The sequence below is a fragment of the Pongo abelii genome, chromosome 15 (assembly GCF_028885655.2).
Source record: "Pongo abelii isolate AG06213 chromosome 15, NHGRI_mPonAbe1-v2.0_pri, whole genome shotgun sequence".
NCBI classification, from domain to species: domain Eukaryota; kingdom Metazoa; phylum Chordata; class Mammalia; order Primates; family Hominidae; genus Pongo; species Pongo abelii.
Window position 1 is genome coordinate 38,635,493 of NC_072000.2, and position 24,267 is coordinate 38,659,759.

At 38.6% G+C, this 24,267-nt stretch overlaps 1 protein-coding gene and 1 long non-coding RNA gene across 8 annotated transcripts in view; one reads left to right on the forward strand and one right to left on the reverse strand.

Moving 5' to 3' along the window:
• SRP54 (signal recognition particle 54) overlaps positions 1-24,267 on the forward strand; it is a 46,642-nt gene that overhangs the window by 11,750 nt on the left and 10,625 nt on the right. For all 7 annotated transcript variants that reach the window (XM_024231283.3, XM_063715271.1, XM_054529810.2 and 4 more), the window contains 11 exon segments: positions 2,194-2,304; positions 5,081-5,172; positions 6,430-6,514; positions 12,759-12,863; positions 13,928-13,994; positions 14,075-14,132; positions 16,838-16,988; positions 18,682-18,830; positions 19,139-19,239; positions 20,083-20,169; positions 24,026-24,099. In XM_024231283.3, the coding sequence (XP_024087051.1) occupies positions 2,227-2,304; positions 5,081-5,172; positions 6,430-6,514; positions 12,759-12,863; positions 13,928-13,994; positions 14,075-14,132; positions 16,838-16,988; positions 18,682-18,830; positions 19,139-19,239; positions 20,083-20,169; positions 24,026-24,099 (1,047 nt within the window). In that variant the 5' untranslated portion in view covers positions 2,194-2,226.
• The window catches only part of LOC129049746 (uncharacterized), a 29,499-nt gene continuing 25,582 nt past the window's right edge, over positions 20,351-24,267 (reverse strand). The window contains exon 2 of the long non-coding RNA XR_008513047.1: positions 20,351-20,723. This is a non-coding gene — a long non-coding RNA (uncharacterized LOC129049746). The remainder of the gene's footprint in view (positions 20,724-24,267) is intronic.

Genomic DNA, 24,267 nt, shown 5'->3' on the forward strand with positions numbered 1-24,267 from the left:
AGAGCCCTTTGAAATCTCTGTTTCCTTCTAACTGTATACACCTCTGTCCTGACCAGAATGTTTTGTTTCCTGTCCCCTAAATAATGCTCAGTGATCCATAAGTACACTGCATATATAAGGCATAAGTATGTCCCAGACTTACCTCTCTCTCCATTTCTGCTTATGCTATTTCATCTTCCTCAAATTCCCTTTTGTCTTCTCCACTTACTCAAATTCTCCTCTTATTTCAGGACCAAATTCATACTCAGTCTTTCCAATAAAGCCTATACCCTCTGCCTTAGTCTAAAATTCTTCCTTTTCTGTTTTCTTTTTTTCTGGAGACAGAGTCTCACTCCGTCACCCAGGCTGGACGGAGTGCAGTGGTGTGATCATGACCTCCTTGGCTCAAGCAATCCTCCCCTCAGCCTCCCGAGTAGCTGGGACTACAGGCACATGCCGCCATGCCTGGCTCCTTTTTTTTTTTTTTTTTTTTTTTTTTAAGAGTTAAGATCCTGCTATGTTGCCCAGGCTGGTTTCCAACTCCTGAGCCCAAGTGATCCTCCTTCCTTGGCCTCCCAAAGTGCTGGGATTACAGACATGAGCCACTGTACCTGGCCTTTTTCTTCCTATTTCTTTTTTTTTTTTTCTTGTTCAGAGAAGCAGAATCTCTGTAAGGGGTGTGTGTGTGTGTGTGTGTGTGTGTGTGTGTGTGTACAGAGGGAGAGAGAGGGAGAAATGGATATAAAGATAAATATTTATTATAAGGAATTGGCTCAGGCCGTTATGGAGACTTAAGTCTCAAGATCTGTAGGATGAGTTGGCAAGCTGGAGACCCAGGAGAGCCCATGTTGTAGATCCCGTCTGAATCTGAAGGCCTGAGAACTCAGAGAGCCACTGATGTAGTTTTAATCCAAAGGCTTGAGACCCACAAAGAACCAGTGTTTCAGTTAGAAGGCAAGAAAAGCTGATGCCCCTGTCAGTAAGCAGTCAGACAGGAGGAATTCTCTCTTAGTGTTTATTTTAGTATTCATTTGTGTGCCTTGTCTTACCAGCTAGTAGGTAAGCATCTTGAGGGCAGGGACTACAAATAATATTTGCTTGTTTATCATCCGTAAGCCCTTGCATCCTTACAAGTAGTAAGTACATCTAATATGTAATACTTTTATAAAACAGTAAGATTTTAGAGCCGGAAAGGGTTTTTGACTCTTACTTAACTGAAACAGAAAGTCTGTTGCTTGTGACTATTTTTTGGAAGAACCAGGATTAGAATTTTATTTTCGATTCCTCATCCAGGGCTTTTTCTAATAATTCTTATTAATAATAAATGATAACTTAAATCATTATCTTATTTTAGAGTTTTCCTGGAATCAGAAACAGGTTTAAAATGGGAAGAGAACCAGCCTTGGCAACATAACATAGTGAGACCCCGTCTCTACAAATAATAAAAATTAGCTGGGCATGGTGGCATGCACCTGTGGTCCCAGCTACTTGGGAGGCTAAGGCAGGAGGATTTCTTGTGCCCAGGAAGTTGAGGCTGCAGTCAGCTGTGATCACACCACTGCACTCCAGCTTGGGTGACAGAGTGAGACCCTGTCTCAAAAAAAAAAAAAAAAAAAAGGAAAATAATATACCTCTTTTCTTTGTGGTTAGAAGAATTAAAATGAAATAACGTATGTGGAATCACTTAGTACAGCACTTCAATATAGCTAATAGCTGAACAGTTGCTTTTTTTGTGCTAGAAAAGTTATTAAAACCTTTTTTCTTTTTTTTTTGCTTAGGAGCAAGAATCAAAATAGTTTGCAGAGTCCTTTAGTGTGGGAAATTAGGCAATATTCCTGGAGATTTCACCTTTTTTTCCTCTTTTAATTTAAAAATGTGCATGATACCTAATTCAGTTATTCATAAGTATTGTGCCAAAAAAAGAACATATTTAATGTGAGATTATGTCATTATTTCCTCAAAGTATGTTATTTGACATGTTAAATTTGCTGATTCATATACAAGATTCCAATTAAGGATTTGAATATAAGGCATCATAACCAAGTAGCAGTTTTATCTTTATGACATGACTGTATTTAAGCACAGGTTGAGGCTATGGAAGGTGAACTTAGAGTATCTAAACACTAGAGTAATTTGAACTTAAATACTCTTTAGAACTCTTCAGTCATGGGAAATGAAATTGATTATTCTCACTTAATTTTTTTTCCACTCTAGAGTTCTTCGTAAGTACATCTTAAAGCTGTCAAGATGGTTCTAGCAGACCTTGGAAGAAAAATAACATCAGCATTACGCTCGTTGAGCAATGCTACCATTATCAATGAAGAGGTATGTAAAATATTGTATGAAATACATATGATTGTATATTATCACTAGCATTGGGAAGATGGCTTATTAATAATCCCTGTGTTTATATGTATTTTGATATAGACTTAATACTTGTAGATAAAAGCCTAAAAGTGGATACATTAAATAGTGTTTTATTAAGAAATTAACTACAACTTCAGATTTACTTCAACTTTCTATAAAGAATTTTCCAAAAAAAATCCAAAAAAAACTGACCTTAACTTACATGTAAAAATAACATATTTTATCTTTTGAAAGTGGCTTAAATCTGGAACTGTACTTTAGTTTTCTTTATTGATATAGACCTAAAATTTCATTACCCTGCTTCTTTCTTCTTGGCTAGGCCTGTGCTTATCTGTCCTTCTCTTTGTGACTTTTATTTAGCATTTTTATAAGAGGCTAGTATTTCCATCTTGTCTGTTTTGATTCATTTTCTTTGAAATCTTCAGTTTTTTGGAGATTTTGTAAGCCACTCCTTAGATCATATTAAAATACTTTTCTTCCCGGCTATATTGTTTTAAGATATCTCTTTGTTCCATTTGTCCCCCACAGATTGTATCTTAGTGGTTTATTAATTGAAAAAGATGACTGTGGTTCACAAGTATACTTTATGTTTTGTATCAACAATGGAAAAGTACTGAATTTGGTGTTAGAAGACATTGGTTAGGGTCCCACTGTAGCTATTTAGCAGCTGTACGATGTAAATTTGGGCAACTAAACCTTAGATTCCTTAGTGTATAAAATAGGAAAAATAGCATTTACCATAGAAAATGGTTTTAAGTATCAAAGAAACTTTCTAACTTGGAGGTTAGAAAACTTACGTAGAATTCTTACATGGAATTTGATCTCAACACTAAGCTAATGGAATTAAATAATTTTGAGACCATCTTAGAGATCATTTCGTTCAGCTTCTTATTTAACAGAAACAAAAAGTCAGTTTCATGTGATTATTTATTTGGAAGAACCAGGATTAGAACCTTTTTTTCCTAGTTCCTCATACAGGGCTTTTTCTAATACTGCTTATTAAATAATAAATCATAACTTAAATCATTGTTTGGTCTTGTAATTCCAAATATATAAAACAACTTTCCAAACAGTTTTCCCTGTTGTGTAGCCCTTATGTTCTTTGTGTTTATAGTAGAAAGGAAAGGAAACCAGAGGAGGAGTTCTTGGTGGGAGGTAGAGTAACAGCTGTTGCTTAAATTGGCAGCTTCTCTGTTCTTGATACTGTGCTGCTAGCTAATTAACAAGGAGAAAGCCCTCTAGTGAAAGATCAGTTCCAGTTTTATCAGACCCCTTTAATGAGGGGTAGAGAAAACTGGTAAGCCTCTCTCTGTAGGGCATACGAAGTGAGTTGAAGGAGAGAGTACATTCAAGAAATATTTGAGGGCCTATGTTTTTGCAGACATTTTTGCTGGCACCAGAGATACAGTGGTGAACAAAATAGACTAAAATTCCTACCCTCATAGAGTTTACATTCTAGTGTGTGAGCACTTTATATACATGAGTGGCTAAAGCCTCATCTTTTCTTAAGACTTTTAGTTTTATGACCTTTTAACTACAGTGCCTTGCAATTCAACAAACGTATGATGATAATAAGTTTTTAATGGAGGATAGCCTCCTTTCCAACTGTATTCTGCTGCTCTAAGTAAAAACGACAAGACTGGGTAACTTTCTTCTGTCACATTTACTTCCATAGTTGTCCAGTTTTTAAGAAAAGCAAATATTAAGCCAGGCGTGGTGGCTCACACCTGTAATCCCAGCACTCTGGGAGGCTGAGGTGGGCGGATCACCTGAGGTCAGGAGTTTGAGACTAGCCTGGCCAACATAGTGAAACTCCATCTCTACTAACAATACAAAAAATTAGCTGGGCGTGGTGGCAGGCGCCTGTAATCCCAGCTACTAGGGAGGCTGAGACAAGAGAATCTCTTGAATCTGGGAGGGGGAGGTTGCAGTGAGCTGAGATCATGCCATTGCACTCCAGCCTGGGCAACAAGAGCAAAACTCTGAAACTCTGTTCCAAAAAAAAAGAGAAAAGCAAACATTGTGACTATATACCACTACATAATAGTGACAGGAGCTCTTCAATAACGTAGAAAACATCAAAGGCAACATCTATTTGTAGTAACTTTTTTTTGGCTTGAATATTGTCTTTATTACTACTTTGTGTGTGTGTGTGTGCGTGTGTGTTTTTTTTGTTGTTGTTTTTTTTTTTTTTTTTTTTTATTTGAGACAAAGTCTCACTCTGTCGCCCAGGCCGGAGTGCAGTGGCAGTATCTTGGCTCACTGCAGCCTCCGCCTCCCGAGTTCAAGTGATTCTCCTGCCTCAGCCTCCTGAGTAGCTGGGATTACAGGCACGTGCCACCATGCCCAGCTAATTTTTGTATTTTTAATAGAGGTGAGGTTTCGCCATGTTGGCCAGGCTGTTCTTGAACTCCTGACCTCAAGTGATCTGCCCACCTTGGCCTCCCAAAGTGTTGGGATTACAGGCGTGAGCCACCATGCCCGGCCTATAATTACTTTTATATAGGAATAAAATTGTGGTAATTAATACTTGGGTCTAAAACTAAATAGGGTCTCTTATTTTGACAAAATGACTAAACATTTAATAAAATTATCTCTCCAGAACTAACTGAAAAACTCAGTAGTGTGGTATTATTTTCTTAAGCTGTGGTTATATAAGTGATCAACCATTGTTTTTATGGAACTGAAATGATACATTGGGTGCTTTAAATTTCATTTATTTCTTTATTTTCAGGTATTGAATGCTATGCTAAAAGAAGTCTGTACTGCTTTGTTGGAAGCAGATGTTAATATTAAACTAGTGAAGCAACTCAGAGAAAATGTTAAGTAAGTTAAATTAATCAGGTAAAACGCAGGCATGGTTAAGTTTAGTTTGCTGGAAAGAGGTGCTAACTAGAAGTGTTTGCTGTATCAGGAATCATTTCTGCTCTGCAGCACTGGAAAAGTGCTGTGTTGGAGCTCATATGTTGGGCGAGATCATGTGTAGTAGTTTCCATAATGATGGTTCAAAGAATAAACTACATGTGATTTTCATTTAATTACATTTTTTTTCTATTTTACTAGTCTTTTATTTGGATGGATTCAATTACATACTGTATAGTATTTTAATATATAAAGCCTTTTAATAATTCAGGTTCTTCATAGAAAGGTACTGCCATTTTATTCTTTTTAGGCTTAAGATGATCTTAATCAACCTTCATTATTGGAGGACTGTATTCTCTTTTGTTCTCCTTTTGGTTTCTCTGTTTCATATTTGAAGAATTAATGTGTGTGGTCTCAGTTATCATATTCACTGGGAGAGGCACGGAGTTGGTAGGACACAGAGCAATACAGGTAGCTCAGTTAACTGCTTGAATCGTATCTCTTACCATGCTTTAGACATCTCTCCTTGTATTGTTAGACTGATATTAGTTGTGGGACTACCAGCATTTAACCATTTAGACATAGAGGAAGTAGCCGGGCGCAGTGGCTCACGCCTATAATCCCAGCACTTTGGGAGGCGTGGGTGGATCACGAGGTCAGGAGATCGAGACCAGCCTGGCCAACATGGTGAAACCCTGTCTCTACTAAAAATACAAAAAATTAGCCGGGCATGGTGGCACACGCCTATAATCCCAGCTACTCGGGAGGCTGAGGCAGGAGAATTGCTTGAGCCTGGGAGACAGAGGTTACAGTGAGCCGAGATCATGCCACTGCACTCCATCCTGGCTGACAGTGAGACTATGTCTCAAAAAAAAAAAAAAAAAAAAGAAATAGGGAAAGTAGTCCTGATTTCTGTTGTAAAGATATATAAGCTGCAAGAAAAGTAAATAAACCTAGTTCTTTGTGGTGATATTAGGACATTTATATTTATACTTTCAAGTGTAATCCTTGAAAACCAAAGTCTTGCATCTAATACTTCATGGCTAAAACTCTTTATGATATAGACTTACGAATCTGTAGTAATTACATGCATGTTACTTGGAAGACTATTAATATGAATGACTGAATGTTGTACATTCTTCGGAGCAGAAGCTTCTTTTTCTTAGAGTTTGTTAACTGATTTTCTCCTCCCCACCGCAATCACCAACCACCATCATAAAGGTCTGCTATTGATCTTGAAGAGATGGCATCTGGTCTTAACAAAAGAAAAATGATTCAGCATGCTGTATTTAAAGAACTTGTGAAGGTAAAAGTATATGAAGATTGTGCTGTGATTCTATACTCAGTGGATAAAAACACGTTAGCACTACAAATATTTCAGAATTTTTTAATATGTTTTTTATGGAATATTCATCTGTATTAAAATATTAATGAAAGGATTATTGAGTTTTCTTAGGGACCCTTTTTTTTTTTTTTAGAAGGAGTTTCGCTCTTGTTGCCCAGGCTGGAGTGCAACCTCCGCCTCCCAGATTCAAGCAATTCTCCTGCCTCAGCCTCCCGAGTAGCTGGGATTACAGGAATGCAACACCATGCCCGGCTAATTTCGTATTTTTAGTAGAGACGAGGTTTCTCTGTGTTGGTCAGGCTGATCTTGAACTCCCAACCTCAGGTGATCTGCCTGCCTCGGCTTCCCAAAGTGCTGGGATTATAGGTGTGAGCCACTGCACCTGGCCAGGACCTATTTTTATTGTAGACTTTACTGAATATACATAATTCTGAGTGCAGATATGAAAGCTAGTACTATTCCTGCAAAAAATGCCAAAGCCAAGATGCAATGAGTGAAATTTCACTACAGATTGGTTGATGGAAGGGCCTAAGTTTTTCCTCTTTCACTATCGTGTTTTGCCTAGTGATGGTCATGCTTTTGTATGGCAAAGTCACATATAACAAATATTCTTTTTCTACACTGTTCGTTGTGTAAGGAATTCCCTTTGCAAAGACCAGGTATCCCAATTCTTGCCTAGATTATGAGCAATTTTGAATTAGTGAAAGTTTTATTTTCAAGTAGTAAATATAGCCGGTTGCCCTGCCTCACCTTATTGCTGATCATGCAAATTATGGCGAAAATCTTAGAGCTTAAAAAATATATATTGGCTCAGTTGTAGAAGAGAAAAAGAAAGGAGCTGTTAAAAAAATTATTTTAGTCCAGGCATGGTGGCTCATGCCTGTAATCACAGTGCTTTGGGAGGCAGAGGTGGGAGGATTGCTTGAGGCCAGGAGTTTGAGACCAACCAGGGCAACATAGTGAGAACCAGTCTCTACAAAAAAAAAAATTGATAAAAATAGCTGGTGCAGGCCGGGCGCAGTGGCTCACATCTGTAATCCCAGCACTTTGGGAGGCTGAGATGGGTAACCACCTGAGGTCAGGCATTCGAGACCAGCCTGGCCAACATGGTGTAACCCCGTCTCTACTAAAAATACAAAAATTGGTCGGGCATAGTGTTGCACATCTGTAGTTCCAGCTACTCCGGAGGGTGAGGCAGGAGTATTGCTTGAGCCCAGGAGTTCGGGGGTGCAGTGAGCCGTGATTGTGCCACTGCACTCCCAACTGGGGGAGAGGGTGAGACCCTGTCTTTAAAAAAAACAAACAAAAAAATTTTTTTAGAGCAATAGATGCCCACTAGTTCTACAATCATTTATCCCCCACATTGTTTGAATATTTTCTTTCTTTTTTTTTTGAGTCTCCCTCTGTCACTCAGGCTGAAGTGCAATGGCATGATCTCTGCTCACTGCAACCTCTGCCTGCCGGGTTCAAGCAATTCTCCTGCCTCAGCCTCCCAAGTAGCTGGGATTACAGGTGTGTGCCACCATGCCCAGCTAATTTTTTTTTTTTTTTTTTTTTGTATTTTTAGTTGAGATGGGGTTTCACCATGTTGGCCAGGATGGTCTCTATCTCTTGACCTAGTGATCTGCCTGCCTTAGCCTTCCAAAGTGCTGGGATTACAACCATGAGCCACTGTGCCCGGCCTCTTTTTTTTTTTTTTTTTTTTTTTTTTTAAGAGGCAGTCTGACTCTGTTACCCAGGCTAGAGTGCAGTGGTGCAATCATGGCTCACTGTAGCCTCAACCTCCTGGGCTCAAACAATCCTCCTGCCTCAGCGCCCCCCAAGTAGCTGGGACTACAGGTACATGCCACCACGCCCAGCTAGTTTTTGCATTTTTTGTAGAGACAAGGTTTTGCCATGTTGCCCTAGCTGGTCTTGATATCCTGACCTCAAGTGATCCACCTGCCTTGGCCTCCCAAAGTGTTAGGATTGCACATGTCAGCCACTGTGCCTGGCCAGAAATTTTTATTGTTAGGGGCTCGTAACTGTAGGCAATTCTGGAGCATCAAGTGCTTTATTAAGAAGCATTTATTGAGTACCTACTTTATTTCAGGAAGTATGCCAAATGCTGCTGATAGCAGAAATAAATAAGACTGGTCCTTATACTCAGATGCTTATGGCCTAGAGCAATGGTGTACAAAGCAAGGTCAAAATTATTTTCATAATACTAAGACATTATTTGACTTTTGTACTATGTTGACATTTGCACTGAAAACAATGGTAGGTAAAACTCCCTGGTATGAATCAAGGCAGTGGCACCAGACGATACTAGTAGTTTCTGGACTCTTTATTTATTTATTTATTTATTTTCGAAGACAGAGTCCCTGTCATTCAAACTAGAGTGCAGTGGCATGATCAGAGCTCACTGCGGCCTCAAATTCCTGGGCTCAAGCGATCTTCTCTCCTCAGCTTCCAGAGAAGCTAGGACTACAGGCATGCACCACCGTGTTTTTTGTTTTTTTGTTTTTTTTTGGTTTTTTTTTGAGACAGGGTCTTACTCTGTTGCCCAGGCTGGAGTGCAGTGGTGTGATCATGGCTTGCTGCAGCCTCATCTTCCCTGGGCTCAGGTGATCCCTACACCTGAGCCTCTCTAGTAGCTGGGACTACTACTCTTTGAGCCCAGGAGTTTGAGACCAGCCTGAGCAACATGGTAAAACCCCATCACTACAAAAAATACAAAAATTAGCTGGGAACGGTGGCTTACACCTGTAAACCGAGTTACTTGGGAGGGTAAGGTGGGAGAATCGCTTGAATCCGGGAGGTGGAGGTTGCAGTGAGCCGAGATCATGCCATTGCACTCCAGCCTGGGCGACAGAGCGAGACCTGTCTCAAAAAAAAAAAAACAAAGCCTCCAGGCATGGTGGTGCATGCTTGTAATCCCAGTACTTTGGCAGGCTGAGGCAGGTGGATCACCTGAGGTCAGGAGTTTGAGACCAGCCTGACCAACATGGTGAAACCCTGTCTCTACTAAATAAAAAAAAACTAGCTGTGTCTAGTGGCACATGCCTGTAATCTCAGCTACTTGGGAGGCTGAGGCAGGAAAATGGCTTGAACCTGGGAGGCAGAGGTTGCAATGAGCTGAGATCACACCATTGCACCCAGCCTAGGCCACAAGAGCGAAACTCCACCTAAAATAAAAATAAAAAGGACTTGTATCTATCATCTATCTCTATCATGAGTTTGACAGTATCCCACTACTTACTTTTCTGATGAGGGTCAGTTTTGGTATTAATGAATAAAGTTTTTTGATTATGTACAGTGAAATATGTCAATGACGAGAGATTTGCCTAACTCAGTGAACCAATGTTTAGTGAATAGCTAGTGCGTGATGTTACAAGATCATGTACCAGTATAAGATTCGTTTAAAATGCAAGATGGAATCACAGATTTTAATGTAACAGAGTATAAAAGTTTATATAGTTTCAGATTCTACATTGCAGCTAACCTTTACAAACTACCATGATTATAAAGAAGCCCTGAGACCAAGAAGTTGAAAACTGCTGTTCTTGATGGTGGGAGGAAGAGAACACAAATTTATAAAATTATTTAGTAAAACATATATATTCCAAATAATGGGTCCATAGAGAGCTGGGAGATTTTGCCATGACATGTAGAAAATGGAGGTGAATGTGGAGCAGCATCAGTGTACTGAAAGGATCCATGAGGAAGGGAAGTGGATTTATGTTTAAGACAGATTTTGCCTATTTCAAAAGTTTGCCTAAGAGTAGGTTGATGCCTAGGAAAGGTATAAGAGAATGTATTTTCCTCTCTTCTCTACCTCATGGCTTTCCTTGAAATTCAGGTATAATATGGATTATGTAATTTTTATGGATGGCTTGGCAGACTGTCTGTCAAAGGTTTAGACTTTGTGGACCAGGTGATTTCTACTGCAACTACTCAGCTCTGCCATTGTGGCACAAAAGCAGTAAATGGGTCAGGCACAGTGGCTTATACCTGTAATCTCAGCACTTCAGGAGGCCAAGGCTGGAGGATTGCTTGAGGCCAAGAGTTCAAAACCAGTCTGGGCAACATAGCAATACTCCATCTCTACAAACAAATACTAAAATTAGCCAGACATCATGGCATACGCCTGTAGTTCCAGCTACTCAGGAGGCTGAGATGGTAGGATCACTTGAGTCCAAGAGTTCGAGGCTGCAGTAAGCCATGATTGTACCAGTGCACTCTAGCCTGGGTGACAAGAGTAAGACCTTGTCTCAAAAAAACAAAAAAAGTGGTAAATGAATGGGCATGACTGTATTAGATTAAAATTTTTTTCAATGTAATAACTAGAAATGTAATAACTTTACAGCCTGTTGCCCAGGCCGGAGTACAGTGGCCTGATAATAGCTCATTGCAGTCTCAAACTCCCGGACTCAAGCGGTCTTCCTGCCTCAGCCTTCTTGATTAGCTGGGACCACAGGTGCATGCCACCACACCTGGCCAATTCTTTAAATTAGTAGAGACAAGCTCTTGCTCTGCTGCCCAAGCTGGTCTCAAACTCCTGGTCTCAATGAATCAATGAATCCTCCTCCTTTGTCCCCCCAGAAAGGGCTGGGATTATAGGCATGAGCCACGACACCCAGCCTCCATTGAGACTTTATTTGCACATAGTTTACCAACCCCTGATCTAGGACATTAACTATTATGGATTTATTACTATATCATACATTTCAAGCTCCAAACAACTGACTCCCAAGTGAATTATTTTTTAAATGTCCCATGCTTTTTTTTGTTTTTGTTTTTGAGACGGAGTCTCGCTCTGTTGCCCAGGCTGGGTGCAGTGGTGCGATCTCGGCTCACTGCAAGCTCCGCCACCCGGGTTCACGCCATTCTCCTGCCTCAGCCTCCAGAATAGCTGGGACTACAGGCGCCTGCCACCACGCCCGGCTAATTTTTTGTATTTTTAGCAGAGATGGGGTTTCACTGTGTTAGCCAGGATGGTCTTGATCTCCTGACCTCGTGGTCCGCCCGCCTCTGCCTCCCAAAGTGCTGGGATTACAGGCATGAGCCACCGCGCCTGGCCCTAAATGTCCCATGCTTTTTTAATTTGGAGACTGTCCCTATATGAACCTCAATTTTCCACTGACTCATTTTAAAGTTGATGATTATTTGTTACTAGCCCTCTAAATGTAGTAACTTTACAGTAAATATTTGGCATTGGAGAATTTACAGTTTGACCTGGAAAATCTTTCACATATAATCCGTAATTTTGTTAAGTAAATATTTGTCAAATTGAATATGGACATTAGCACTCTCAAGTATGGCATCAACTAGCCACATGTGGTTATTAAGCATTTGTAATGTGGCTAGTCCAAACTGAGATGTGTTTTACATATAAAATACACACTAGATTTTCAGACTTGGTATGGGAAAAGAAATGTAAACTATCTCATTAATTTTTTATATAGATTACATATGAAAATGATAATTTTTTAGATGTATTGGGGTAGATATTAAAATTAGTATCACCTGTTTTTACTTTTTAAATGTCAGTACTGGAAATTTTAAAATTCATGTGTAGCCTTCACATACATTTTTGTATTACATTTCTGTAGTGCTGATGTAGATTCCTCCTGTGGCTTAAATTTGGTTTCACATTTTATACTCCAGCTTGTTCTAAAAAGGGTTGTGAGATCTTTACCTCTGAATTGGTTTGGAGTATAGACTTGATTATGACTTCTTAAATTTATGTTCTTAAATTTTACTCTGTCTATACAAAGGGGAATAATTATATTATAATAGCTTATGGTAGCTTTTACATGAAAATGTCCTTATTTATATAATTTAAAAGTTGTGGCAGCACGGTGGCTCACGCCTGAAATCCCAGCACTCTGAGGCTGAGACAGAAGGATTGCTTGAACCCAGAAGTTGGAGACCAGCCTGGGCAACATGGCAAGACCCTGTCTTTACAAAAAAAATTTTTTTTAATTAACTAGATGTGGTGGCAAGTGTCTGTAGTCCCAGTTGCTTGGGAGGCTGAAGTGGGAGCATCATTTAAGCCCAGGAGATCGAGGCTGAAGTGAGCTCTGATTATGCCACTGCACTGCAGCCTGGGTAACAGAGTGTGACCCTGTCTCAAAAAAGGAAAAAAAAGTTGTGGGGAAGGGGTTTTGAACTGAAATGTATGTTAACCTGATTTTATTTTTAATTTATTTTTGGTATTTAGCTTGTAGACCCTGGAGTTAAGGCATGGACACCCACTAAAGGAAAACAAAATGTGATTATGTTTGTTGGATTGCAAGGGAGTGGTAAAACAACAACATGTTCAAAGGTAAATTGAACTTAATTTAAAAAGAAGTCATATGGAAGATAGGTTTGTATAAATCAAGCTTTGTATTTAATATAAAAATATAAAGCCTGGCTTTATAATATTGAAATATATATTTTATTATAATTAATTAGGATACATTTATATATTATAAATAATGTTATTTATATTATTAAAATGTATTTATATTATAAAATATATTTGTTGTGGTATATTAAAATATATTTATAATATATTAAAATACGTTATAAAGCCAGGCTTTATAGTATTGTTGCTTTATAATTTTGTGTTACTTGATGTATGTTTTTAAATAGTTTTTTGTAGGATAAGAGGAGAGATCCTCATAGTTTCTTATGATTTATTTTTTGTAAGAAGGTAGACATCTGTAACTATGCAATTTCTTTTATTTAAAAAAGACCATTCCTATCCTTTCAGGAAGTGAGTGTATGATATTTGGAGAAGAGAACATGGAGTTTACTTTATCCTCTATGGCTCAGGACTCCTTTTTCAGGTTCCTACCCAGCATACTATAGATCTTCATTTTGTATATCCTTATGCAGTATTTTTTTTAGACAGAGTCTTACTTTGTTGCCCAAGCTAGAGTGCAGTGGCACGTGAACATAGCTTACTGTAGCCTTGACGGCTTTATGCTAATTTTTAATTCAGTTTACCACTCCTTTCTCCCGAATTGGGTGTCTCAACAATATTACGGGATTTTTTTCCACAAGCTTCATGTATGTTACTGTTTGAGAGGGAAAAAGAGAAAGGATGATTTTTAGATCGTTTTGTTGTTGTTTGTTTTTAATTAACATTAATAGTAGTTAACATTTTTTACTATGATCATTTGCTACTTGATCATTTTATATTTGAATGCTACTGCATGACAATTAGAATGTAAAACTTTGTAGGAAATTTGCCACATTCAAAAATCTTTAATAATATTTTCAGGAGAATTATAAGCAGTTTTATTTTACTCCTTAGGTAAATAATAAGGAAAAACAGAAGAAATTATATGTATAATTTGTTATATTTTATGATATTATATTTTTAAATCTTTTCTCACCCAGCTAGCATATTATTACCAGAGGAAAGGTTGGAAGACCTGTTTAATATGTGCAGACACATTCAGAGCAGGTAATGTCTTGAAATTTGAAAATTGTTTTATATAATTTTTATTTTCAAGTTTGAGGATTCATGAACTCTTTATCTTCTAGGGGCTTTTGACCAACTAAAACAGAATGCTACCAAAGCAAGAATTCCATTTTATGGAAGGTAGGTTACTGTTTTTTATTTTAACACTTATATGCCTCTTCTTGTCTGTCAGCTTTTTTTTTCTTTTCTTTTTGGAGACAGAGTCTCCCTCTGTCACCCAGGCTGGAGTGCAGTGGTGCGATCTTGGCTCACTGCAACCACCACCTCCTGCGTTCAAGCAATTCTCCTGTCTCAGCTTCCTGAGTAACTGGGATTACAGGTGCCCACCACCACGCCCGTCTAAATTTTTGTATTTTTAGTAGAGACAGGGTTTTGCCATGTTGGCGAGGCTCGTCTCGAACTCCTGACCTCAGGTGATCCGCCTGCCTCGGCCTCCCAAAGTGCTGGGATTACAGGCATGAGCCACCACGCCTGACCATGCCCTGCTAATTTTTTTAAAAACTTTTTGTAAAGACCCTGTCTTATAAAATATCCTGTGTTGCCCAGGCTGGTCCCAAGCTCCTGGACTCAAATGATCCTCCCACCTCAGCCTCCCAAAGGGCTGGAATTACAGGCTTGAGCCACTGTACGCAGCCACACACATATTCTTATTAAGTGTATTTCTACCTGAGTTTTTGGTGGTGGTTCTTAATTTAGGGAAAAAACTTTTTTTGTAACATTATGTGTCTTTATTTGATAGTAGTGATCTGCATATAAAAAGTTGCCACTAATCAGAAGAGTGCAAATTAAAATATCTCATTTCTTGATTTTCAAGTTGACAAAGATTGTATTGGGGATTGTGAAAATGTAGTGAAATAGGGATGAGATTAAACTTTTATGGAAGAGATTTGCCTCATAAAAGCGAAAAGCCTTAAATGGTCATACCATTTGTTCCAAATTCAACATAAGAGTGTGTCATAACATAGTGTCAAAGAAGAAACATTTATGTACCAATTATATTGGCTGTATTTTTAATATCAATAAATTGGAAACACTGCCATGCACAGTGGCTCATATCTGTAATCCCAGCACTTTGGGAGGCTGAGGTTGGTGGATCACTTGAGCCCAGAAGTTAGACACCAGCCTGAGCAATATAGCAAGACCTCATCTCTACAAAAAATAAATTTAAAAAATTTTCAGGCTAGGCGCAGCACGTTGGGAGGCTGAGGCGGGCGGATTATGAGGTCAGGAGTTTGAGACCAGCCTGGCCAACACAGTGAAACCCTTTCTCTACTAAAAATACAGAAATCAGCTGGGCGTGGTAGTGGGTGCCTGTAATCCCAGCTGCTTGGGAGGCTGAGGCAGAAGAATCGCTTGAATCTGGGAGGTGAAGGTTGCAGTGAGCCGAGATCGCGCCACTACACTTCAGCCTGGGTGACAGAGCTAGACACCGTTTAAAAAAAAAAAATTTTTTTTTAGGCCAGGCACAGTGGCTCACACCTGTAATCCCCGTACTTTGGGAGGCTTAGGCGGGTGGATCACCTGAGATCGGGAGTTCAAGACCAGCCTGACCAACAGGGAGGAAGCCCATTTCTACTAAAAATACAAAATTAGCTGGACATGATGGCGCGTGCCTGTAATCCCAGCTACTCAGGAGGCTGAGGCAGGAGAATCGCTTGAACCCGGGAGGCAGAGGTTGTGGTGAGCTGAGATTGCATCATTGCACTCAACCCTGGGCAACGATAGTGAAACTGTGCCTCAAAATAAATAAATAAATAAATAAATAAATTTAAAAAAGAAATTGGAGGCCAGGCACGATGGCTCATGCATGTGATCCCAGCATTTTGGGAGGCCAAGCTGGGCATATCATGAGGTCAGAAGTTTGAGACCAGCCTGACCAACATGGTGAAACCCCATCTTTACTGAAAATACAAAAATTAGCCAGGCTTGGTGGCAGGCGCCTGTAATCCTAGCTGCTTGGGAGGCTGAGGCACGAGAATCCCTTGAACCCAGGAGGCAGAAGTGGCAGTGAGCCGAGATCGCACCACTGCACTCCAGCCTGGGCGACAGAGTGAAACTTTGTCTCAAAAATAAATAAATAAATAAATAAATAAATAAATAAATAAAAATTAAAAAAAATTGGAAAAACGTCAAATGTCTAATAGTAGGGCATTATTTAATAAATGATACAGCCATCTGATAGAATGCTGTATAACCTCAAGGTTATGTTTTACAGAAATATTTTTTCTTTTTTCCCCGTGTTATTTTTAAAGAGACATGGTCTTGCTCTGTTGCCCAAGTTGGAGTGCAGTTGCATGATCATAAGCTCACTGCAGCCTCGAACTCATGGACTCGAGTGGTCCTCCTGCCTCAGTCTCCCAAGTGGCTGGGACTATAGGCACATTCCACTATGCCAGCTAGATTTTTTTTTTTTTTTTTTGTAGAGATGGAATCTCCCTATATGGCTCAGGCTTGTTACAAGATTATCTACTGGTTTTATAAAATGCTTCCAAATGGATGTTAAATGGAAAAATGTGTGAAACACTGTGAGCATGAGTTCAATTATTAAAGAAGATATAAAAAATAAATTTGAAGGAGACACAATTCATTCAAAAAAGACATGCAGTAGAATCATACTGGGTTTTGGAATTGGAAAATTGGATAATGCTTCATGCTTTTTTAGAAGTAGATTCTGTATTTAATGATTTATAGATTTTCTTCTTCAAAATTGAAATTGGGGTCATTTTGGCTTTTTCAAAATAGATTATAGGTAAATTAACAATTTCTGAATTAGTAGTATTTGAAAGTTTTGTCGTTTTGTTAAATCATTTGTCCATGTTATATAGCTATACAGAAATGGATCCTGTCATCATTGCTTCTGAAGGAGTAGAGAAATTTAAAAATGAAAATTTTGAAATTATTATTGTTGATACAAGTGGCCGCCACAAACAAGAAGACTCTTTGTTTGAAGAAATGCTTCAAGTTGCTAATGCTATAGTAAGTAGCTTTCAATGTAACACTATTATTAGGACTTTGGTTAATTTAATTATAAAACCAGGTTGAGTGTATGACCAATATAAATTATTCTTTGCCTGTGATGCAGATCCCAAGTAATTTATTTTTGTTTTGGGCACCTATATCTATGTGGTAGGGACTTAATTTCATTATTTTTGTTCTCCATTAAATATAAAATTTTCATAAGTATGAAAAAATAATTTCCTTTTTCACTTAATCATCCTATTAGTATGCATAAGAAAGTGTTTACAAATTAGTAATTAGGCCCGGTGTGGTGGCTCACATCTATAATCCCAGCACTTTGGGAGGCTGAGGCGGACGGATCACAAGGTCAGGAGTTCGAGATCAGCGTGGCCAACATGGTGAAACCCTGTCTCTACTAAAAATACAAAAATTATCTGGGCATGGTGGTGGGTGCCTGTAATCCCAGCTACCTGGGAGCCTAGGCAGGAGAATCGCTTGAACCCAGGAGGCAGAGGTTGCAGTGAGCCAAGATCGCGCCATTGTACTCCAGCCTGGGCAACAAGAGCAAAACTCCATCTCAAAAAAAAAAAAAAAAAAAATTAGTAATTAGCCTTTAGTGTCTGTTGAATTTCCTTTTTAAAAATTCAGTTGGAAATACTTAGATTTTTAAATACATTAAAAAATATTAATTATCATTTTGTGTCTCTTTAAAAGTGTGATGGAAACAATTTGGGGGAGGAGTAGCAGTTTATAGATATCTGCAGCATCTATTATTAGGAACCCACGTCTTGACATTGGAGTGTTAGCAGTAATTCTTTGGTTTGTGGTTAATGCTAATAAGTTTCTTTTCAGTTATGTTATTTTGACCAAGTTAAGCAGATCTAAGGGAAATAGCCTTAAGTGTGTTTTATCCGTTTTCAGTATAAACTCTTCTACTTTGATTTGCCTTTGTACTTTTTTTGCCTAGATTGCCATTCTTTCAAATGTTTGTATAAGCTTTTCCTCTTTTTTCAGGCCTCAGCTCAAACATTAGGTCCAGAGGGGCCCTCCCTGACTACCCTACTAGAAAATGCCTCCCATACTTCAAAACTGATACTCTGTATCCCATTTTCATTGTTATACATCTGAAATGTTTATCTCTTTATTATATATGTCCTCTGACTAGAATGCAAGTTTCTTGGGACAAATATTTCCTCATTTACCTTTTTGTTCTCAGGACCTAGATGGTACCTGATAATACATAGTACTTCAACAAATATTTATGGATTGAGTAATTATTTATAGTGTAAATATTATTGTGAGTTTTTTTTTTTGTTTTGTTTTGTTTTGTTTTGTTTTGAGATGGAGTTTCACTCTTGTCACCCAGGCTGGAGTGCAGTGGCATGATCTCAACTGACTGCAACCTCTGCCTCCCGGGTTCAAGTGATTCTCCTGCCTGAGCCTCTCAAGTAGCTGGGATTACAGGCACTCGCCACCATGCCTGGCTAATTTTTGTATTTTTAGTAGAGACAGGGTTTTCACCATGTTGGCCAGGCTGGTCTTGAACTCTATCTCAGGTGATCCACCCAGCTCGGCCTCCCAAAGTGCTGGGATTACAGGCATGAGCCGCTGCACCTGGCTCTAAATATTGTTTTATAGCTTCTAATGATGACATTTGCTTAGGATCAATAAAAATCTTTTCTAAAGTATCTTTTCTATTTAAACTTTCTAGCAACCTGATAACATTGTTTATGTGATGGATGCCTCCATTGGGCAGGCTTGTGAAGCCCAGGCTAAGGCTTTTAAAGATAAAGTAGATGTAGCCTCAGTAATAGTGACAAAACTTGATGGCCATGCAAAAGGAGGTGGTGCGCTCAGTGCGTAAGTATCATTGATACTGTTGTCCTCTGTCTTGGGATTATATGGGGAAGGATATGTGTTTATAGCTTTTATATTGATTGTTTCAAATATGTTTCAATAGTGAGCCTAATAAGGTTTATAAAGGAAGTTTAAATAGAAACAATTTTGGAGCCTGTCTGATATAGTTCTATTATAACTTGTGAAATGAAACTTGAGTTTTGTACCGTTGTCTAATTAGCTTTGGAGGTGGATTCACTTCGAATTTCAGATCTGCTGCAAATTTGTGGGGTTCTTTTGAGGTTATTTTATATTTTCTTTTTTTTTTCCAGAGTCGCTGCCACAAAAAGTCCGATTATTTTCATTGGTACAGGGGAACATATAGATGACTTTGAACCTTTCAAAACACAGCCTTTTATTAGCAAACTTCTTGGTATGTACAGTGGTGGGGATATAGAAAAATCTCCAAGAAATACGATGTATCTTTAGGACAAAATAGGATTTTAATTCTGTCCTCACTAATTTAAGCACATCATTTCTTTCTACGACTTAGTTACCTTACCTGTAAAATAGAGATAATGGTTATCTCCTTTCTGTGGTGAAAGTGGTAAAATGAGGTATCTAGTAGAAAGTTTTTTGGAAAAGTTTTAGAGCATAATACAAAAACAAGTGGTTTTAATAATAGTGGATGTAAGGGCAATAATACTTTGGCAATGTCTCAAGGTGGTATAGTTAGAGAGCATGAAATTTGGAATTAAACCCTGGGCTGCAGCCTTTGCTTTGCCAATTGTTTGTTGCCACTTAACTTTTTTTTTTTTTTTTTGAGATGGAGTTTCGCTCTTGTCACCCAGGCTGGAGTGCAATGGCGGGATCTCACTTTACTGCAACTTCACCCTCCTGGGTTCAAGCAATTTTCCTGCCTTAGCCTCCCAAGTAGCTGGGATTACAGGCGTGCACCACCAGGTCCAGCTAATTTTTTTTATTTTTAGTAGAGACCGGGTTTCACCATGTTGGCCAGGCTAGTCTCGAACTCCTGACCTCAGGTGATCCACCCACCTTGGCCTCCCAAAGTGCTGGGATTACAGGCATGAGCCACCGCTCCTGGCCATGCCACTTAACTTTCTTAGCTTCAGTTTTCTCATTTGTGTAGTGTAGTAAGAATACCTAACCTATTATAATAACCTCACAAGGTTATTATGTATGTGAATGTGTTTTGTATAATGTAAAGCAGGGTATATAGTATTAGTTGTTAATTTTTCTTTTTTGCATCTTATAGGTATGGGCGACATTGAAGGACTGATAGATAAAGTCAACGAGTTGAAGTTGGATGACAACGAAGCACTTATAGAGAAGTTGAAACATGGTATATGAGTGACAAAAAGCACTTCATCTCAGATTTCTTCCATTGATTTTTTTTTTAATAAAGTTACTATTAAGTTATTTGAAATGTAATATCTGTTAGAGTCAGATCTTCTACTGCTTATTATTTTAGATGATTTATATGCAAATCATTTAAAATCTCAGGTACCTGAGCAGTTACAGAATTCAGTGTTTTTATTTTCTTTATTGTAATAAAATTAAGACTAAAATCAAGGCTTTCACTAGGTCCCTTGAAGTTTTTCTGTTTTTTAAGACGGGGTCTCACTCTGTTACCCAGGCTGGAGTGCAGTGGTGCAATCTTGGCTTACCGCAAACTCCGTCTCCTGGGTTCAAGTGATTCTCCTGCCTCAGCCTCCTGAGTAGCTGGGATTACAGGCACATACCACCAGGCCCGGCTAATTTTTGTATTTTTGGTAGAGATGGGGTTTCGCCATGTTGGCCAGGCTGGTCTTGAACTGCTGACTTCAGGTGATCCACCCACCTCGGCCTCCCAAAGTGCTGAGATTACAGGTGTGAGCCACTGTGCTTGGCCGGTTCCTTGAAGTTAAACAGGTTAAAAGTAAGTGAGAACACAAGGATGAAATTAAATATACCACATTTTCTTCACCCCCCATGAAAGACCACTCCTGTAGAGAAGGATAATATTCTGATTAGGAGCTCAGGTTCTTAAATATAACATACCTGTTTTTGTATCTCTGATCTATTTTTTAGCTTTATAACTTTTTAAATTACTTAGCCTCAATTTTGTCATCTGTAAAAAGTACATAATACTAACTACTTCATATGGTTGTGAAGATTGCATTCACTGATGCATGTACAATGTCTGGCACATCATAAACACTCAATGTATATTATTCTCGACCATTTCAGTTGTTCTAAAAATAATCTTTAATTACCATAGCAACTATTCTGCCTCTTTGCTTCTTCTCACTCATCTTACCAGATAATTGTGCCTTTACTTTTCTCTTAAATGCTGATGTTTCTCAGGGATCATTCGAAGTCATCTTTCTCAGGAGCTTCAGACTCATGTATCTGTGTTTACTAGACCATTCTTGGATGTTTCATAGACATCTCAAATTTAGCATATCCTTATTCCTATCCCAACCTCTCACCTCGTTGTCTTATCAATGAATATTAATATCATTTATATTGTTGCCAGAGTTAGAAACTTGGGTGTCATTATTATTTCTTCCTCACTCTGCCCACTCCTTTCTCCGTCAGTTAACTAGTCCAAGTGTTTCCACCTCCTAAATATCTCCATTCCATCCCCTTCTCTGTAGCCGCCCTACAACTATGCTAGTTTGTCTCTTTCCTAGATCTTCTTATTGTAAGTCTTTCAACAGATCTTCCATCTTCCTGTACTCTTCCCTTTTGATGTGTTTTTTCATACTACAGCCCAGAATAATCTTTCAAAACTGCAAATCTGATCCCATTACTGCTCTTCTTAAAGTTCTTTAGTGGCTTTCTATTGCCCTTTTAAAGTTTTTAACTGATTTTACTATCTAGCTCACATCTTCCATGTTGTGTTTTAGCATTGTTGTTCTTAGTATTCTGTGTGCCAGCTATGCTGGACTTCTTTTAGTTTCTCAAATGTACATTCCTGTCTCTCACATCTGGGCTGTTGCCTTTGCCAGTCCCTCTATCTCTCTTCTTACCTCTGCCATCATCTCCTCTGGCCAAGATGGCTAACTGCTACTTACACTTCAGATTTCTCCTTAAATGTCCTTCTTGAGGGACATTTCACCTGAACCCTAGACTGAGTTGGAACCTTCTGACAGATGTTTCTATCACTTCCTACAATTAATTTTTATATTATTCACCACAATTATTTGATGTCTGTTTTTCCTGCTTGAAGGTGAAGGTAGAGGTCATAGCTGTGTTATTCATCTTTTATGTTCACAGTACCTAGCACAGTGTCTGGCACATAGTAGGCCTTCAACAACTATTGAATGAATGAATTTATCCTTTGTTGCCTGTTTTTTTGCCCCTTTTTTTCTTTTCTTTCTTTTTTTCTTTTTTTGAGACAGAGTTTCACTCTTGTCACCCAGGCTGGAGTGCATTGGTACAATCTCATCTCAGTGCAACCTCCACCTCCCAGTTTGAAGCAGTTCTGCCTCAGCCTCCCCATTAGCTGGGACTACAGGCGTGCACTGTCATGCCCGGCTAATTTTTGTATTTTTAGTAGAAATGGGGTTTCACCATGGTGGCCAGGCTGATCTCGAACTCTTGGCCTCAGGTGATCTGCCCGCCTCGGCCTCCCAAAGTGCTGGGATTACAGGTGTGAGCCACCTTGCGTGGCCGCTCCTTCCTTTTTCTGTCTTGAATAATCCTACCACTGTTTCTGCTACCACTATGAAGCTGGGTGTGATATTCCTACTCTGTTTCCTTTCTGACTCCTGACGCTTCTTAAGTCTCTACATTTTTGTTTCTGTTCCTAATATTCTACTCATTCTGAGATCTCCAAGGGTCTCCTAATTTCCACATGTAGTGACCTTTCTTGTTTTCCTTGGTTCCTGATATTTAAGTGTTTTCTGCCTTTTCTGTTTTCAGACTCTAAGTTCCATGTCTGTAGATTTCTTATATTATTCTAGCTTTAATGATCACTTCTGTATAAATGGCCAAATACGTATTTCAACCTTAATCCTTTCTTCCACTGTTTAATTCTGCGTTTCTAGTTGCCTGCTGTAACATTTCTTTTAAGATATTGTACTGCCACTTCACATTCAGAATGCCTGAACCAAATACCTTTTCTCTTTTTATCTTTAGGACATAAATAGAAAATACTTTCTCTTTTGGCTTGTTCCATCCCCGTTTTTAAAGCTTAGGTTAGTATACATACAATGAAATGCTCAAATCCTAAGGATACCTTTCTTTTTTTGAGAAATGCACAGTAACCCACACCCAATCCAGAAACAGAACATTTCCATTACTCTGAAAGGTTTGCTTGTGCCCTTTCCCAGTAATACTTCATATTATAGAAGTCCTGGGCTGTGCATGGTGGCTGACACTGTAATCCCAGTGCTTTAGGAGGCCAAGGTGGGAGGATCATTTGAGGCCAGGAGTTTGAGACCAGCCTGGGCAACATAGTGAGACCCATTCTCTTAGAAAAATCCAGTGGCATGCATCCATAGTCCTAACTACTCTGGAGACTGAGGCAGGGGGGTCACTTGAGCTCAAGAGTTTGAGGCTACCAGGGAGTTATGACTGTACCACTTCAATCCAGTCTTGGTGATAGAGCACAATCCTCTTAAAAAAATAAAGAAATTCTGAGTGTATCCTTTTTTTTCCAGTCTGTTTTCTTTAACTAAGCATATTTTGATATTCATTCATGTAGTTGTACTTATCTATAGTTTGTTCTTTTTATTGCTGAATAATATTTTTTCCACAGTGTATCCATTTTCCTGTTCATAGATACCTAAGCTATTTAAGAAACTCCAAACAATCTTCTAAAGTGTTTTGCTATTCTATATTCTCACCAATATATGGGAGTTCTTTGTGGTCCACATCCTCTTTAACTTTTGATATTGTCAATCTTTAAAATTTTACTCATCCTAGTAGGTGTAGTTTATGTGCCTTGTTTTCAGGTTTCTTGTGTGTTTGTATATGTGTCTTCTCGGATAGAATGTAAGCTTCTCTAGGATAGGACCTGTCTGTGTCTATGTACTCTCCCCAGCATTCATCCTGTCATCTTGCACATGGTAACTGCTTGGTGAATATTTATTGATTGTATATTTTATAAGTATGCTTCAAGATGAATTCATGATTAAGGAATAAATTAGTTTTGTTGAATGGAAATGTACATACTCTAATATATCCGAATTATTTACATTGTATTTCAGGTCAGTTTACGTTGCGAGACATGTATGAGCAATTTCAAAATATCATGAAAATGGGCCCCTTCAGTCAGATCTTGGTTAGTTACCCTTAAAAGTTTATACCTTCTTTTGTTTTCATTAAATTTTCTAAGAATAGATACACTTGCTTTAATTATTTTTACATTTGGGTAAAAATATATCTAAGACTTAGTGTCAATATTAAACCTAATAGTTAAATGTGGACATTTTGAACTATTAATCTTAAG